Genomic DNA, 17,240 nt, shown 5'->3' on the forward strand with positions numbered 1-17,240 from the left:
ATATATTATGGCATAACATACCCTCTTTAATTAAGGTGCTCATAGACATAATATGGAGCTGAGCAGATCTGAGCAGAAAACAATAGTATGCAGGCCTTGATTGACTAAACATGCATGTTTGTGCATTTGGCAGAAATCCATCTGATTTTAGGGGAACAATAAGGACAAAGAAAAGTTGGTGTGCTTTTTCCTATAAGTTAGTTGGCAGGGAGGTCTCTAGTGATTATGGTTCAATTTTAAACCTGATTTATTATTTTATCTTTCTTTTTGACCTGCAATTTCCAAGCTTTATTAGTGCGGTTATACTGTAAATTTAGGATCTGTTCCCCCACAGTACTAATTATATGCAGCAACATATCTATAGGTATTTGTCTGTTTTATATTCAGACTTACAATATTTCAGTCAGCCATAGCAGATAACTTATGCATGTATATCTATATGTGCTTATTTGTTTCCATTAACTTATTTGTTTTTGTAAAATTACTGCAAAAATGTATTGAATTTATTTTTAACTAACTGAAGGCCTTTCCACAAGTGTCTGGTGTGACGAAACTGCCAGATATAATCCAGCAGCTTGCTACACCCATTTGTAATATTGCAAATTCTGTGGCAGCAATTTAAAATACTGCACACAGACTTCAAGCATTCCATAATGCAAATGGGTAGTTAAATGAAAGGCTGAAAACCCCGGCAACCATTCAGAGCAGATTTTCTTTTAAACACAATGGAAGGTAAATGACAGGATTTTGCATTAGCTATTTGCAATTCATCACTTTATTAAAGTATCCTACATATATTCTAGCTATACAGTCAAAAAATAGGAGTAAAATGCACATTAAAACACTGACACCAGGCTGACAATGAACTGGTTAAACTGCCCACTAAAATACAAGTTTAAGAAAAAAAACAGCTTCTTTCAATTTCTCTGGAGTGTTTGAACTCCAAAGCTAATCCATCAAAATTGTATTTGTAAATTCCACCTTTGATGTTCTATTAACACCACTGATAAATTATAGCTGGTATTATATACAGTAAGTATTGCTGTGTTCATAATAGCACCTATACAGACACTAGTGATTTGAAAATAGCCTGAAGATAGGTATTCCAAACATGCATGTGACTTAGACAGTAAAAGAAACTTGACACATTTTTTTCTTCTAGGTGGAAAACCAGATCAGTCTAAAGCCAAAAGTGCTGCATTTATCAGTAAAAAAAAAAAAGTTCTGCGCTGTTCATTTTGCTAACTTGGTGCAATTAATTTTATACAGATCATTTGCACCAATTCACCCAGTTATTGAGTGACCTTTTTTTTAAATTTTATTTCACCAATTTATCAGTCTTTTCTCCACCTGCACACACAGTAAAATGCACATCAGATTTATTAAAGGAAAATATTCCAGCCATAGGGGAACTATATGATTAATTTCAGGCAAACTTGGACAAAGTTTAGATTTGCCCTTCATAGGAAACTGCAATGGATAAACTGATACCTGAGTAGATAATTCAACAATCCAGGCTTATACATGAATGAATAAACATATCAATCTAGTGCTTGACTCTAAGATTGTTTATGCGAATAAATGTCCAACCAGATCAACAAACAGAACATATAAAATTAGAATAGATGTATGGCCAGCTGGCAAAAAAATTGAAAAATAAAATAATATTTAGATCTGCTGTAATATAAGTATACATAATTTTTTTGCAATAACAAATAGCTCAGCATATATTACTAACTAATTTAAATCTGCTTATTATGCTGTTTTAAAAATAAGGATAAATACAAAGTAACCGTGGTTTGTTATTTCAACCACATTTAATGACTTATTGTGTTGTTACACATATTTCCATGCATTGTTAAAGAAAAGTATAATAAGGTTTTAATAATGTAAAAACAAGGCTTTAAAGAAAAATACAATCAAATACAATCTAAATGCCAATATATTATGAATACAATCATCAGACATAAACCTAATAATGATGCAATGTAAAAAAAATTTTTTTTATTATTATTTTAATTTGTCTTTAACAATATGCAGCATAATTGTTAAATTCAATTTCAATGACAATGGTAAAATAACTATTCCTTTCTTCATCATTGCTTTATAAAATAAGAGATCTAAAGTGTTGCTCTCAGCATCTTAGAACTGTTGTAAAGAACTCACCTGCACACAGAATAAGCAGAAAGGCAAGCAGGAGTTTTGCTATCCACATGTTGACCCTGGCAGATGTGATAGGGATGTTGACTGACTGCAAAGCACCATTCAGTAAAGAGATGTGCTTCTCAGCTGCTCCTCTTAGTACTCTGGCTGTGGCTGAGTTACTCCTCCTCCCTTTTCCCATTGCAATACTAAGAATGGTTTCTTAGCTGTGAGCAGCGGTTAAAGTTCTCAGTTGCTTGTAGGTTACAATGTCAGTTGTTAGAGGGATTTGCATGTAACAGATACATTGGAGATTTGCTTAGTAGCAGCAGCCCCTAAAGGCTGTTCAACTGGTACTGCAGGGCTTTATGTATCCCTGAGGAAGAGGCTCTGAAATCTTATCTGAAATCTGATCATTAGACTTTAGATGGTGAAGTATTTGATCCAGATAAGACTATGCAGTTCTGCCACACCCACTTTGGAAATCAGCAAGCTTTCATAGCACAGAGTCATCAATGACAGCAAGTTTATACTATGGTGCACGAAAGGCAAATGTACTTTCTCTAGTTGTGTCGCTGCACATGGAGTGTGCCTAAGAAATGTAAGCACAAGAAAGTGAAGACTGCAGCCTGGAATTGTATAATAACAGATTTCTGGAGAAGGGGTGTATATTGTTGAACATGAACAGCCATTCATTAACAGACTAGGGTTTTTTTTCCTGCAAAGCATTGCATGAAAATTAAAAATAACTTCACTTTTTAACACTTGATCATTAAAGCAGAATTCCAAGCAAATATAAATCCCACTTCAATTTAGTTATGCATTCAATAAAATATATTCCTTAAATTGAACTCTAGGTAAACAGCTAAATACACAGTTCACATAAAATATGTAAGAGATGACGTACCTATAAAAGGGTTTGCATTTCTCTCCACACATTCCTGAGCTTTAGCAGCCCTGCCAGACAGCAGAGATAGGTTGGTGACCTTTTTATATCTGCTGCAGTTAAAGAAGAACTCCAGGCAATACTTTTATTAACCCTTGCAGAGGGGCTAATTTTTGTCTAGGTGCCAAAAAAAAGGTTACACTCACCGAACTTCTGAGCTGGCTCCCTGCTTATCCGGTCTTTAAAGCCTTCTTCTGCAAAGAAAGAAAATAAAATCTTAACCCTTGCAGTGGGGCTACCACCGCACAGTAAGGGTTAAGTGCTCATTTTGCATAGAGAGCTAAAATACCCATGATCGGATGGCTCTTAGACTGGTGGTCTAAAGTCCTGTATGTCAGCACATCCTATACAGTGTATAGGATGTGAGGCTATCGATGGCCATTCCATCGCCAGAGCAGAGAAGGAGACAGGCTGAAGGGACCAGTTTAGAATATAGACGGGATTGAGGTTCAGGTCAGTATATCGCTGTTATTTTAGCTCCCTAGGCAAAATGAGCGCTTAACACTTCCCCTGCAGGATTGTATTTGCCCAGAGTTCTCCTTTGAATAATACAGCTCATTAACTTTTCTGCCCTCTTCCTGCAGCAGGACAAGAAAAGAACAACAGCAGACTGATGAGGTCATTGCTTTGCTCATCATACGCTCTTCTTCTGTCAGAATGTTGGTTGTAACTCATGTATGCTGCTTCCTGTGCTGGCCAGGAGGATGTGTCCTTCTTCTACTTTTGCAAATGCTGATGTACAGGGAATCACAGTAGACAAGTATCATAATTAATTTCGGAATGTACATGAGCTGCATTTGCATTTTAAAATAAATTGGTTATTATTTCATTTATTTTTATGATGCAGTTCTATGTCTGCCTTGAGTTTAGCATTAAATGTAATTGAGTCAGTACTGTCTATCTAACACCCTCAAGTTGCTAACAGGAGGACAGAATACAATAAACAGAGAGACGATCTTCTTAGTATGGTGATGCTTCTTTAGTATTCAGCAGCCTGGAGTGGATCAGTGTTACCAAGCTGTAATGCTAAAAGCGTAAGTGTACTTTCCACTTAACCACTTGAAGACCGGGGTGTTTCACCCCCTTCCTGGCCAGGCCATTTTTCAGTATTCAGCGCTGCGGTACTTTGACTGACGTTTATTTCGTCATGCAATGCTGTACGAATTTCATACCATTTTTTGGGGACAGATAGAGCTTTCTTTTGGTGGTATTTAATCACCACTGGGGTTTTTATTTTTTACTATATAACAAAAAAGTACACTTAATAGTACCCTATAAAAGAGGGGGTCACGTCGGGTAAATAGACACTAAACATGTCAACCTTTAAAATTGCTCGCGCCCGCGACATCGCAGAAAACGACCGCAACCAAAATTGGCCATAGGTGACACTTTAAATGTTTTTACCGCTCATCAGTTTAGTGTTATCAGTGATTGCTGGCCCTAAAATGATTGCTCTCACTCCGACACATAGGCGCACCCGACGCATGTTTGCATGTGTATGTGGGGGGGGGGGACTTTAAAAAAAATGTGTGTAATTTTTTTAATTATTATTTGTGAATATTTTTTTTAGCTTCTTTATTTTTTTTAATGCTGTAACTTTTTTTTTTTTTACTTTTTTTAGACAACTTTATTGCTATAACATAGGAGACTAAGAAATCCCCTATGTAATAGCCAGTTCACCAAACAGGTCCTCTTTATGGAGACATCAGGGGTCTCCAAGACCTCTGATGTCACCTAGGGACCCCCACAGAAGCTGATGAAGCAGAGATCTGCTTCATCAGCTTCTCTCCGGTGTTCTGCACCGGAGAGTGACACTGAATGCAGGAAGTGATGTAATATACATCACTTCCTGCATTCGGGGACAGGAAGAGAGATCAAAGGGAAATCGAGTAATGATCTCCCTTTGATCTGCTGTTAGAGCGTCGCCGTGCCGGTCCCAGCCGCACCGGCCACATCGGATCACGGACCGGCAGCGGCGACGAGGAGACGGCGGGACATAGGTACGGGGGGGGGGGGGGCCGCACACCCGCAGCTCCTGCAAGCGATCGGGCGTCTCTAGAGACGCCTGATCGCTTGTATGTAAACAGCCATCGCTGGCTGTTTACATGCTCACAGTTTTCCCTCTCGTGTGCACTCTGAGTGCCACACACGAGAGGGGGGAGGGGCAGGACGTCTTAAGACGCCCTCCCGCTCCTAGCAGACTCCTGTCCGGCCGTTCACAAACGGCCATGGACGGAAGGTGGTTAAAATACCCAAAATGCTCCTTTCACTGTCAGTAGATAAACAGAATCCAGATGCAGTAACCCCATTCTCACCACCAGGGGGCTGCTGTATTTACATAATAATAGGAGCCAGACCCCTTGACAGCAGTGCAGATTGTCATCTCCCCAACATACAAAGTCCCACTATTTCCAAAAATCCCACAAAGGGATCATGGTACCTTTTATTATAAATCTTGTGTCTGGCCATCCCCTGTACTTCTAACTGAACTTGGAAATCAATAAACAGTCCACAAATGCAGACTAAGCACTCTACCAGTTCACTGACTCACCTGTTTCCAGGCAAAGATAGTCACGGAGCAAAAGACAGAAAAGAAATAGTCGAAGGGACTATATGACAGGGTGGACATGGGAACAAGAAGAGGAGGGGTCAAGGTCAAGGTTTTTCTTTGAACAAAAGGGGGTCACTTACCTGATTGGCCGAGTCATAGGTGGTACAGGAGGGGCTTCACAGTGGTCTGAGAGGGCGGAGAATTTCCCTGGTCAGTTGGAGCCAGCACACGGCGAGTGAACTTCACACCCACCCGCCCCTTTGTGTTTGGGTTATTGTAGTTTTGGTAATTTTTCTTGCGCAGCTAGGTCTGGGAGGTGGGAGGGTAGTGTTTGATGGTACGGTGGTGTGTGATGACTCGTCTTTGGTGCACAGTCCTCATGGTGCAATACACCCTGAGTCGGTGTATTGTGGCTATGGGGCCTTAGTAACAGGCATGCAGAGATCATTGTTTTCGGGTAACGGGGCCTTCACGGACCTCCAGTCATATGTGTGTGTCCATGGGTATATATATATAATTTGTTATATAGGTGTAGGTGGGGGGCACATGGACATAATTATTTAATATATAGTAACAGAAGGTTTATATAGATTTGTTATGTTTGACATAATTGTAATAAAGGGCTGCTACAGCCAATTTATATCCAAATACTGTGTGGTCTATTATTTAATAATAATTTGGTATATAGGTGTAGGTGGGGGCACATGGATACACACATAATTTGTTAATATATAGTAACAGAAGGTTTATATGGATTTGTTATGTTTTACATAATTGTAATAAAGGGCTGCTACAGCCAATTTATATCCAAATACTGTGTGGTCTATTATTTTAATAAGGAAGTTTAAAGAGGGTGGTGGCGTAGCAGGGTTGGTTAAGAATGAGAACCTAGGTCTTACACTAGTCATGTCTATCTCCACTCTGATCTCTTCTGCTGTTTTAGCTGTGAAGCTGACATGCATACAAAATGCATAGAGGATAACTAGCCATGTCTAAGTTGGTACTCAGGGCACTTATTATTCTCTGTTTACATGCTATGTGCATATAGCTTCACTTCACAGGCAGATGGAGCCAAACAAGTGGTCAGAAAGGATACATGCATGCTCAAACACACAGGGGTCTATTCACGACGCTGCCGAAGGATCTGGCCGTAGCTTCGGGCGATCCTTTGGCTGGCTTCGCCCCAGGACCCCTTCGGTTCAGGAGAACCGAAGGGGTGCTGTACGGGCTATTCACAATAGCCCGTACAGCTCCCGATCATGGCTGCTTCTGACAGCTGGGCGGAGCCGGCTGGCTCCGGCCACTTGCAGTGAGATCAGTGTTAGCAGTTAACCAGGGACACTGATCTCCAAACAGCAAACTCTCCCTGGCGCCCCGGGAGTCTCCAGCTCCCGGCCGCCAAGGAGAGAAACAGTGCTGTGTCTTTTTTTCTTTATTCTGACACAAGCATGTCAGAATAGAAAAAAAAAAAGATTTTTCCCATTGAAAAGCATTGGGACATTACTATTGGCTATTTCAATTTGCAATAGCCAATAGTAATGCATTTTATGTCCAGTAACACTTTAATTTATTATCCATGTGTTGCATATATTACAATCATTATAATATACTGTACATTTAGTAAAACTAAACTTTAATAACAGAATACTTTCTGTAGAGTAATGCAAAAAAAACAAGATTGTAAATTTAGTTTTTGTCAAAAGATTAAAATTTTCCCCTACTGTGTTCATGTTTTGCATTACTGTACTATGAACATCCTGTCGACGTGTGTGGGTTCCATTGGAAGGCGGATGTCACATTTTTCTACTGAGACTATGGAGGAATGTATTGGCACACTATGCATTTGGCTTGGCTGTCAGGAAGGCCCAAAGCGAAAAAAATAAATAAAAAATAAGCGGAGGGCATACATGACTAGGTGTAAAGGGGAGACAAGATGCAAAAGGGTTAACGAGGGTTCGGTCTTTGGACAAGGTCACTTACCCTATTGGACAGGTCAAAAGGTTAGGTGGAGCTTGAACGGTGGTCTGAGTAGGAGTGTCTTCTCTTCAGCAGTTGGCGATTGTCTGACGAGCAGCAAACTTCCCTCCCAACCGCCCAATTTTTATGGTTAGGCTCGCGGTAGTCATGCGGTTGGGGTCTTTGGAGGCCATCAAATAATAGGTGCTGGTGGTTAATGTTTGGGGACCTATCTTGGTATGGGTCCTCTATACATGGTCTAAGCTGGTGAACACTATTGGATATTGGGAGTGTATGCGGTCAGTTGGTGGTTGTCCCCGAGGCAGTGTGTTGCGGCTGGGGGCCTAACATGTTGTAGTACTGCAGCAGGGAACGGATCAAGAAAAGGTGTGTCCTTCAAAGACCTGCAACTTTGTTTAGGTAATTCTGACGGATGTTAAAATTGTAAATATAGTTATGTTTTATATCAAATTATTTAATAAAAGGCTGTTAAGGCCATTTTATGCCATTTTGGAGTGTGGTCTGTTTATTCCTTTCAGGGACGGTTGGTCTTGGTGGCTCGTATTAGCAGAAAGAATGGGGACATCTATGCTACCTCAGTCATGTTCATGAGCACACAGGAAGGGTGACAATACCTAAGCAGAATTGACAAATTGTTGTTACTCTTGGAAGTGCCTTTAAATACACCTTTCTGGTAGGATCACCATGAATGATTTGATTGAACCATGGAAAGATTAAAAAGAGGATTGAATGTTTTGAAATTACAGGAACATGTGCAATAACATCTTTAATGTATTTGTTTAGGTGAAGATACACTTCAAAGGACAATCAAAGCATCGATAACTTGGAATCTAAGTGGATTGGAGCACATGCAGCATTTGCTGTAAACAGGACACATAGCTGGAAAAAACTGGCATTTACAATCAGGTATGACATATTAGGGGGCTTATTGTTGCTCAGGCTATCAGAGGATATTCCTTAGGGATTTTTTACAGAGCACCTGTCTTTTAACAACAATAATATGTCTGTGCTGCAAATAGTTAAAAAAAATCAGAGTAGCAAATGCAGATAACTTTTTAATGGTAGTTGCAAGAACCCACAGCACTACACTTGCAGTGAATTTCAATCCCAAGACAAGAACGTACAGCCACTTTAACCCAAGAGGAATCAGGTCCAGTGGTCTATTGATCCGCCCAGAGTATATATTAAAATTACATAATGTTTAAAGAGTGCTATCTTTTTTCATCATATTTGCTATATACATATCTCATAAGGTTTCAAGGAATAGCACTCTTGAAACATTATTTATTTTTATTTTACACTCAGTGAGAAACAAAAAATACATTTTCTTTAATAGTCGCTACAGCCTTTTCTTTCAGTTCCCCATTGTACCAGTTAGGGAATCTCCCTAATGGAGACAACAATAAAACTTGTCAGAGGTTTTCAACATTTCCCACTTTAATTCAAAAATAAAAATAAAAACCTTTTAGGCTGGAACCGGACTTCAATTGTCAGATGCTTAGCTGAAGTGATTTGGCGGGCTACAAAATACAAAGAAGCATGTACTTGTTGTCTGCTGAAGCACTAAGCTTTTTTACACTGCCATATATTGTATATCCATGCATAAAAAAGATGGAACCAGCATCAAAAGTAGTGTGGAACCTTAAAACATGTTTGATTCATATCCCTGCCCTCCTTATGGCTACATAATTTCTAGATAGAGTGATATAGTGCTATCACTGCCATAGTAAGTATGTTTTATTTTGCTACAGAAAAGTTAGGTTGATCTACTACAGAAGTACATTTTTTTCTACAATACATTTTTATTAAAGTTTTTAAGTATACAGGATACAACACTAGGTTTTTTGCGTCCATTTTTTTTATATATGCTATTTTTTACATGTCATTCCCATTTTTGAGATTTATATATTTTTTTGGTTTGCTGCCCCCTGCAGGCCTATTAGTTGGCCTATTTGTATAGTATTATATGGGATATATTTATTTATTTGTATGATAATTTTATATGGATTTGGTGCTTAGGCTCCTCCTTTATGCTCTATGTTGTTGGTTTGATAACTTTTATGTATTTTATATGTAATTTGATCTATTTCCCTTTCTTCTGTGCTCTGGCCTGTGTTGTCTCTGCTGATGGTGCTATTTCCATATATATGGTAAAGGAAGTGCACCTGGTTTACTGCCTTTACGGTAGTATGCTTTTCTTTTAAATAGACTTCAAGACATCAGTAGCTCCAGACCCCTGATTAAGTCACGTGTTTTGACGTAACGTACGTAGGGCAGAGCTTCTGATATCACTGCACTGAGCTGAGCCGGACGGACAGGTTTTTTTATCGCTTTGCTGCCATTTGCCCTGCTGGTCTGAGCAATACCCAATGCCTGTACTGTTTACACCATTTGTGAGTACGCATTTGTTATCTAATAAATTGCATTTTATTGGACGTTACGCACTATGTCCTTGTCCTTTTTCTCTTTCCACCTGGATTTATACTGGTGCCTGTGATCTGAGGAGACCTTATTGCCTTTTCTGTGCATGGGCTTCCCTCCCCCATTAAGAAGGGAAAAAGTGCATTTGACCTAGCTCTGTAGGTCTACCTCCCCAGGTGAGCACTTACTTGATGTCATCACTCACTTGGTGGAGGTGAAGGTCTGCCTGCATTGTGTGATTATCCTTACCTGAGAGTTATATGCAGATTGGCTGCAAATCATCTGAGGATTTTTTTTGCACAATCACCATTGTCTGCTTTTGTTTTTTCCTTGGGACTTTTTTTGTCTATATTGCTTTTTTGTCTTTGTGTAGATATTTTCTATGCCTCATTTGTTTGAAGGCTCATATATGTCACTCATTTCTATATGTTTCGATTTATTAGATATGTATGATTAGCTCGGCACAATATTGTTTTTCACAGGATACAACAAACACTGATTACATATGGTGCTCAACTGATGGATAAAGTAAACAAAATAATATTTCTCTGGGCTGATCTAAAGGAAGGTCAGTGAAATAAACAGGAACAAAATACAAAATAATTAAAAAGGATAAAGTAAGAGTAACAGGAAGCATAGTTGGGCATTTCCCAGGAAAACCCAAGTGCGGAAGTGATCAAAAGATAGGGAAAGAGATGAAGGGAAGGAAACAGCACAAAGTAAATAACACACAAGAAAAAGAAGGGAAGGATAGGAGATGAAGGGCATTGTCACTCTACCCTGGCACAGCCATACCCAAAGGAACCAAATAGATCAGAGAGTCAATGACTACCTGGGAAAATCAGGGGAACAAAGTATCTATCCAGGGAGACCCGATCACAGTGTACTTTTCTATAGTATCTGTAGGCATAGCTGTAAGCTTCTCAAAAAACATGAAGAGCGATATGTAGGCAACGCCTTAGAAATTCTATGCGGGTCCCACCAGTGGCGTCACAAGGGGGGTGCGGGAGGTGACTGACAATCTTATTGATGTCAGCCCCTCTAAAAAGTTGGGTACTCGGTCATGGACCTGGAGCCCGACAGTGTCAGGAGAGAGGAGGGGACCCGGAGGCATACCTCATCCCGCCGGGTGAATGTCCCCTCCTCTCTCTGCTGGCATCTATCAGCAAGATGGCCGCCACCAGGCGTCAATCAGATGGCCACGCATGCGTGATGACGTCATTGCGCACGTGCAAGGTGATGTCATGAGCATGCACGGTGACGACTTGGCGGGGTGTCACCTGGTCCCCTGGGTCCCACCGCAGCTTATAGTTGGTCTTGAGGGCTGACACTGTATTGGAGCTTTTGGAAGTGGAGACCCCAATCTGAGCCCAATCCACCTCTGTCAATGCCCTCCCCATTTTGATTCCCATTTGACTGCACAATGCATTGACTGCCTATGGTGGATTAGGTTGGACCAGACTAAGCAAAAGGGAATACAAAAGGGAAATGATGGTGAGGAGTGGGGGTTTGAGGCACAGAGTAATTGAAATTGGCCTGCTGCAACAAAACAGAAGAGCTACATTTTTTCACTTAGCTAAGTGTATAGAGAGGCTGTATTCACTTCAGGCATTTAATCATGTGCAAATTAAATTCCTAGGGTTTTTTTTATTCCGCTGTCTGTACATATTGTGTGTTTAAATCAAACTTATATCCACCTGTCTTAGTGAAAAAGTACAGATTTATTAAAGCAATCCAAATGTCTCATCTATGCTTATTAAAGTAATGTCTGGCAAATGCCTTATAGTGTGACAAAGATAAAACAAAATCAACAGCATTTTAACAGAAAATATTCGGAGTTCAGTTCACACTTTAAGATGTAATGCAATGCATTTAATCTTGTGTGGTGCTTTTCAACATTCTCTATCTATTGCCATACTCTTTATAGAAACCTTGTCTATGTGAGGTCTTTTTATTTGTTAAACCTGGCAACCATTTTTGCAGAATCAAAAATCTTTACGCCTTCCTACACATAGGTTTTTAAAGGGAACCATTAACAAATCAACTGTACATGTGTATCTTGCCTGAAATCTACTAGTCCTTTTTACTCATGGCTACTAACATCTTCTTTCCAGCTTCGGGTATGCTCTCTTTAGGCCAAGGACTGACATCACCAGACACTCTTGGGGTGATTTACTAAAGATAACTAGGCTGTTCACTTTGCAATGGAATTTACCCTTAGTTTAGTTAATGTGGTGAAAACTCAGTGTAGAAAGAATACCCAATTACAAGCATAATTTGATGATGGAAGTCAGCAGAGCTTTACCTCATTTGCTAAGCTAAAGCGAAATCTCCCTCCCTTGCAATGTGTAAATTCACTTGCAAATTGAACAGCCTATTTGTCTTTAGTAAATCAAGCCCTCTGAGTTGGTGCCTGAGCATAGTTTCCTTCTAATTACTATTAAAGACTAATTAAAGCTTCAAAACAAATAGTAAAATGACATAATGATGCAGATAAAAGGAAAAGAGCCAAGGTCTACTTTTTCTTTTCTTAGTAAAAACTGTGCCTCCCTGCCCAGACTTTAGAGTTACTGTATCAGTGATATATGATGGATCCTGTCCTTTAAATACAGACCTGGAAAGCTGTGAATCTGCACTTATGCATCCTACTTGTGCCATGTATTCACCTATCTCCTATCCTGTATTTCAACCTTGGATAGACTTCTTGTTCATGAGACCATCTGTCAACTACCCCAGTTATGATCTCAACCAAATCCTTCATTATCTATTCTCTTGTGTTTGGGACTGCCTGTGCTAAAGTTTTGCCTGCCCTGAACTGGCCCGAATTTGGATGACCTGATAAATTCCCTTTCTAATTTAATTTCAGGGTGTCTGTCTGCCTAACAGCAGGCCAACATTCAGGAAGCTGGAGAACTATGAACAGGAAGTATCCAAGGTCACAGGCCCAATCCCTACAAGTAGTTCTCTGATGTAAAGCCAATGTTTCTTATGGCACTCTGTTATGTCCCTTTTTACTTGGATGAGTTAAAGCTAACATCCCATGCTAAAAAAATCTACCCCTGCTCACATATTGCATACCAATTCTAAAGATTGTAAGGGTGCTTTTGGGGATCCGTATTTGTTTTGTTCAATAGTTACAGTAAAAATACAATTATTTTATTTTATTGCATTTCTTATTTTATGTGTGTATTTGAAAGATTGCAAATATTGTGGTAACTAAACACAGTCTATGATTTATGTGCCAAAACACTATTTAGAATCAGGAATTAAATTAAATGTCAGTAATCAGTCCATGTTTTGTGTATAGTTTAGCTTTTCTAAAAAGTGGGGATGCAAGCAGAGATTCAGTAACTTTGTTTCTTTTTAGAAAAATTGGCAGTTCCTCTAATAATGAAGTGCTAGTTAAACTCACATTTACTATTCATTATTTTTTTAAACATACTAACCCAACCAGCAGGCTATCTATAATAAAGTTTGGGTTATACCACATTGTATTGATGTTGGAGTCAAATTCCCACTGGAAAAGCTTATTTAAAATTGGAGCAGGATTTGAAGAAATCTATAGAAACTGAATCATTCAGTAAAAATGCAGAGTTTATTAGATTTTAAAGTAACGTTCAAACATGGTTACATTTAGTAAATTGATCTTAAATACAGTATCAGATTAAAATTTTATTTTTTTAGTAGTCCACAAGCAGTATGGGCTATGCTAATAGATGTCATGTGTCAGTTAGAAATAAAAGTCCCCTTGTTATCAGTACCTTCAAGTGAGTCAAGAAATAATTACAGAGAAATTGAATGGAATGTTTTGGAAATAAAATAGAACTATTATTTATCCACAGTAGTCCAATTTATGTTTTGGAGCCTAGGTTTACAATAAAAATGTGTGCATGTGGACGCTCAAGCACAACTGGCTGCTAAAGCAAATACATTATTAAATAGTTTTTTTATTTTTAAAGAAACAGTTCAGGCAAGTCAAAGTGACGAAAAAGAACCTTTGGGGGGCACACATATCAAGAACACATTGGGGTCAATTTACTAAGGACAGACTGTTTACTTTGCAAGGGAATTTGTACTTTGCAAGGAAATTATCCCTTTGCTTAGCAAAAACTCTGCTGACTTCCATCACCCAATCATGTACAAGAAAAAATAGATTTTTTAATTTTCCTTACTCGTAATTGGGTAATCTTTGCAAAGTGATTTTTCCTAACATTCACTTAGCTTAGGGAAAATTCCTTTGTGAAGTCCATATTGTTGATGGTGCATTATTTTGCTCACACAGTTCAACTTTATGGCAGTTGTTTCAGCTATCACAAGCAGCTGGAGATGCCCATTTAAGGAGCAAAACTATTATGTAAATACAAATGTATTTTGAAAGTAAAATAGAAGGAATGTGTGAACAGGGTGAACAATAATTAACATTTAAATGGTGTCCTTCCATTGATTCTTATTGCCTTCATACTGTTTATAATAAGTCACAATGTAAATACCTTTTTTTAAAGTGTTTTTTGTTGTGGTCACATGACAACAATGCTTCAGCTCATCTGTGTAAATCTGGCGCGCCGACATCCATCTGAAGCACACGAAGCAGTAATATCATCCTCCATCTTTACCTCTAGTTGTTGTCGGTGAGGGGAGAGAGTTAATTCCCAACAGCCGTTAGGAAGAGAGATAGAGCTGGAGATTTGAGGTCACATAACTGCATAGAAAAACATTAACAAAGGGTAATTACATTGTGATTTATTACAAAATGTAAGCAGGGCAATTGGACGTAAGTGGAATGCAACATTTAAAAGTTGGTTTAAATGTTGCATTGCTTTCTGATTTAAAAAAAAAAAAAAAGACAAAAAAAAAAGTTGGTTTATAGGTTAGTCTCTCCTTATATTTTAAACAGGATCTGTCCTCAATTACAAATGCATGCTTTAAATAGAATGGCTTCTTTAAAGAGTACCTATAAGTAACTTTGAAAGACAACATGTACCTAAATAAAAAAGTACCCTTTATCAATAAACAGCAGTTCATGAATCTCAGTCAAGTAACTATTCCTGCCTACAGTCTTTGATGGTTTGCTTTGAGGGTGCCTTTAGTCAACAGTCTTATACTTTTCAGATATGTCACAAATATTTTAAACAAAAAAATGACCTCAGTATTTACGAATGAAAAGTGTAATATAGCCCATGCCGTTTTTGTCTTCTTTTCTTTCCAAAGTTAAGCTCTCAGCTTGTGCACTATGATTTGTGTTTTGGTGTCAACTATGTAGTTGAATGGTAGTTAAAAAAATGAAGTATTTTAGTTGACAGGTCCACTTTAAAGTAGAATACTTGAGATGAAAAATTACAAATAGTTATTTATATCACCAAACATACTTGACTATGTGTCACTGATATAAAATCTGAAACCAGAAAGAGAACTTAATGGTGGTAAGAGAAAGAAAGGCAATAAATAGTAAAACAAACAGAAAAAAAGAAAGCTAGAGAGTAGCATGTTTAGGTTACCCACTAACACCCATATTTATTAGCTTTGCTACAAGATGCCAGTCTAATAGAATTTCATAGCACCTCTGAAGCACAAATTTAAAGTAGGTAAGCACCATGCAGGTCTACTTCAAAAAAGGTTTTGCTATTTTCATGTTTTGATTATAGTTGACACTCTTGTCCATGCTGTTTTGCATCCACTCTTATTTTCCTTGGTGCCTTCCTAGCTTTTTTCATAGCTAGTTAAAAGGAAATTAAAAATCACAGACATACCTAGTTAAAAATTTTGAAAAAGTGCTCAGATTGTATTTTCTACCTGTACGGAGAACTGAACACAATGTTCAGGTGCAAGCCTTTGCCGCTAGTGTGCTACAGAAGCGGTATTCATCTTGAAGAAAAGCATTACTAGAAAGTTGATGACTTCTGGTGTGATGCTGAACCCTATCAAAGCTATTAAAGGTTGCTAGCCTCCGAAGCTGCAATACATTGACACTTGTCATTGATTATTCATCACAATTTGTTGATAAATAACACATTATGCCCCCACATTATGCCTCAATTAGTTTTTTTCTGCACCATTCAATGTTAAATTAAATCTATTTGAAAAGGTCTAATTTGCCTGCTTGTGCATTCGAAATGTAACATTCAATAACAAATAACAAATGTGTAAAGGGAAAAGCGATTTATCCCTATCTGCTTCTTGGTTTTGAGGTGAATGTTGAATTTGAAAAAAAAATGTTCCCTAAATTTTTCAGCATGTAACAGCAAATAAAGCCTGCCCAGTTTCTGCTTTCCATATGAAGTGACATTTAAGAGTCACTTCTCTGTACAAACAGCTTGATTAGAAACCTAACCTCATATTGAGGGAATTGGTGTGTAAACATTTGCATGTATACTGCTGCAGAACACCCAAATACTGTATATTTTTTATAGAAATATATAATATATATTCTGACAGTAGTTCTGATTTCCTATAGGATAGTAAGAACAACACAGAGAATGAGAAAAAGCAAAATGTATATCAAGTACTGCTCATGTTTTTTTTCTAAATGTAACTTTTTATACTACAGAAATGCTTTACTACAAATATATAGTAGCAAAACAGATTTACCTGGACACACAAAAGAAAAAACAAAGCTGTAAATGTTTGTCTCAAGAAAATCAAACTGATAGTTGTACAACCTCAAACCCAACAGTGCAATTTTTTCTAGTGGCAATACTAAGATATTATTAGTAAGAGGTAAGCCATCTAATTGCTAGCTTTTATACTTATATGGTATATGTAAAATCTTTTGTTAAAAACATGAATACTTGTCCCTAGACTGCCTCATTTAATGTCACAATAGCCTCACATTTATCTCCCATATTGTATGGGGGAGTTTATTTGGTGTTACCATGAAAAGGACATTCACTGTCTTCTCATAGGACATGTTTACAAAAAGGATTTATTCTACTGCATTGACAAAAGAAATGCACTGATCCAAAACATTCCAGCAGCTGGAGGAGCGGACCTATTTTCTGACATGCACTATTATTTTATTCATTAGTGGCAGTCATATCAAAGCCGATTAAATAAAGGTAAATCATTGTGGACACCAAAACCCTTTAAAAAAAATCTAGTCTACTGTTGCAAACAATGCAAGTGCTTTTTCACAACACATTCAGTCATTTAAAGGTCAGCAACATAAAATATATATTTACCATCAGTGCATGATCTGGTCTTTGTCAT

General features: G+C 38.1%; 1 protein-coding gene across 1 annotated transcript in view; it reads right to left on the reverse strand.

Annotated features, from left to right (window-relative positions):
* The window catches only part of HGF (hepatocyte growth factor), a 96,465-nt gene extending 94,215 nt beyond the window's left edge, over positions 1-2,250 (reverse strand). The window contains exon 1 of the mRNA XM_018563566.1: positions 2,167-2,250. Within this exon, the coding sequence (XP_018419068.1) occupies positions 2,167-2,215 (49 nt within the window). The 5' untranslated portion in view covers positions 2,216-2,250. The remainder of the gene's footprint in view (positions 1-2,166) is intronic.
* Between the last annotated feature and the right edge of the window lie 14,990 nt (positions 2,251-17,240).

The sequence above is a fragment of the Nanorana parkeri genome, unplaced genomic scaffold, assembly GCF_000935625.1.
Source record: "Nanorana parkeri isolate BGI_ZX_2015 unplaced genomic scaffold, ASM93562v1 scaffold676, whole genome shotgun sequence".
Classification (NCBI taxonomy): domain Eukaryota; kingdom Metazoa; phylum Chordata; class Amphibia; order Anura; family Dicroglossidae; genus Nanorana; species Nanorana parkeri.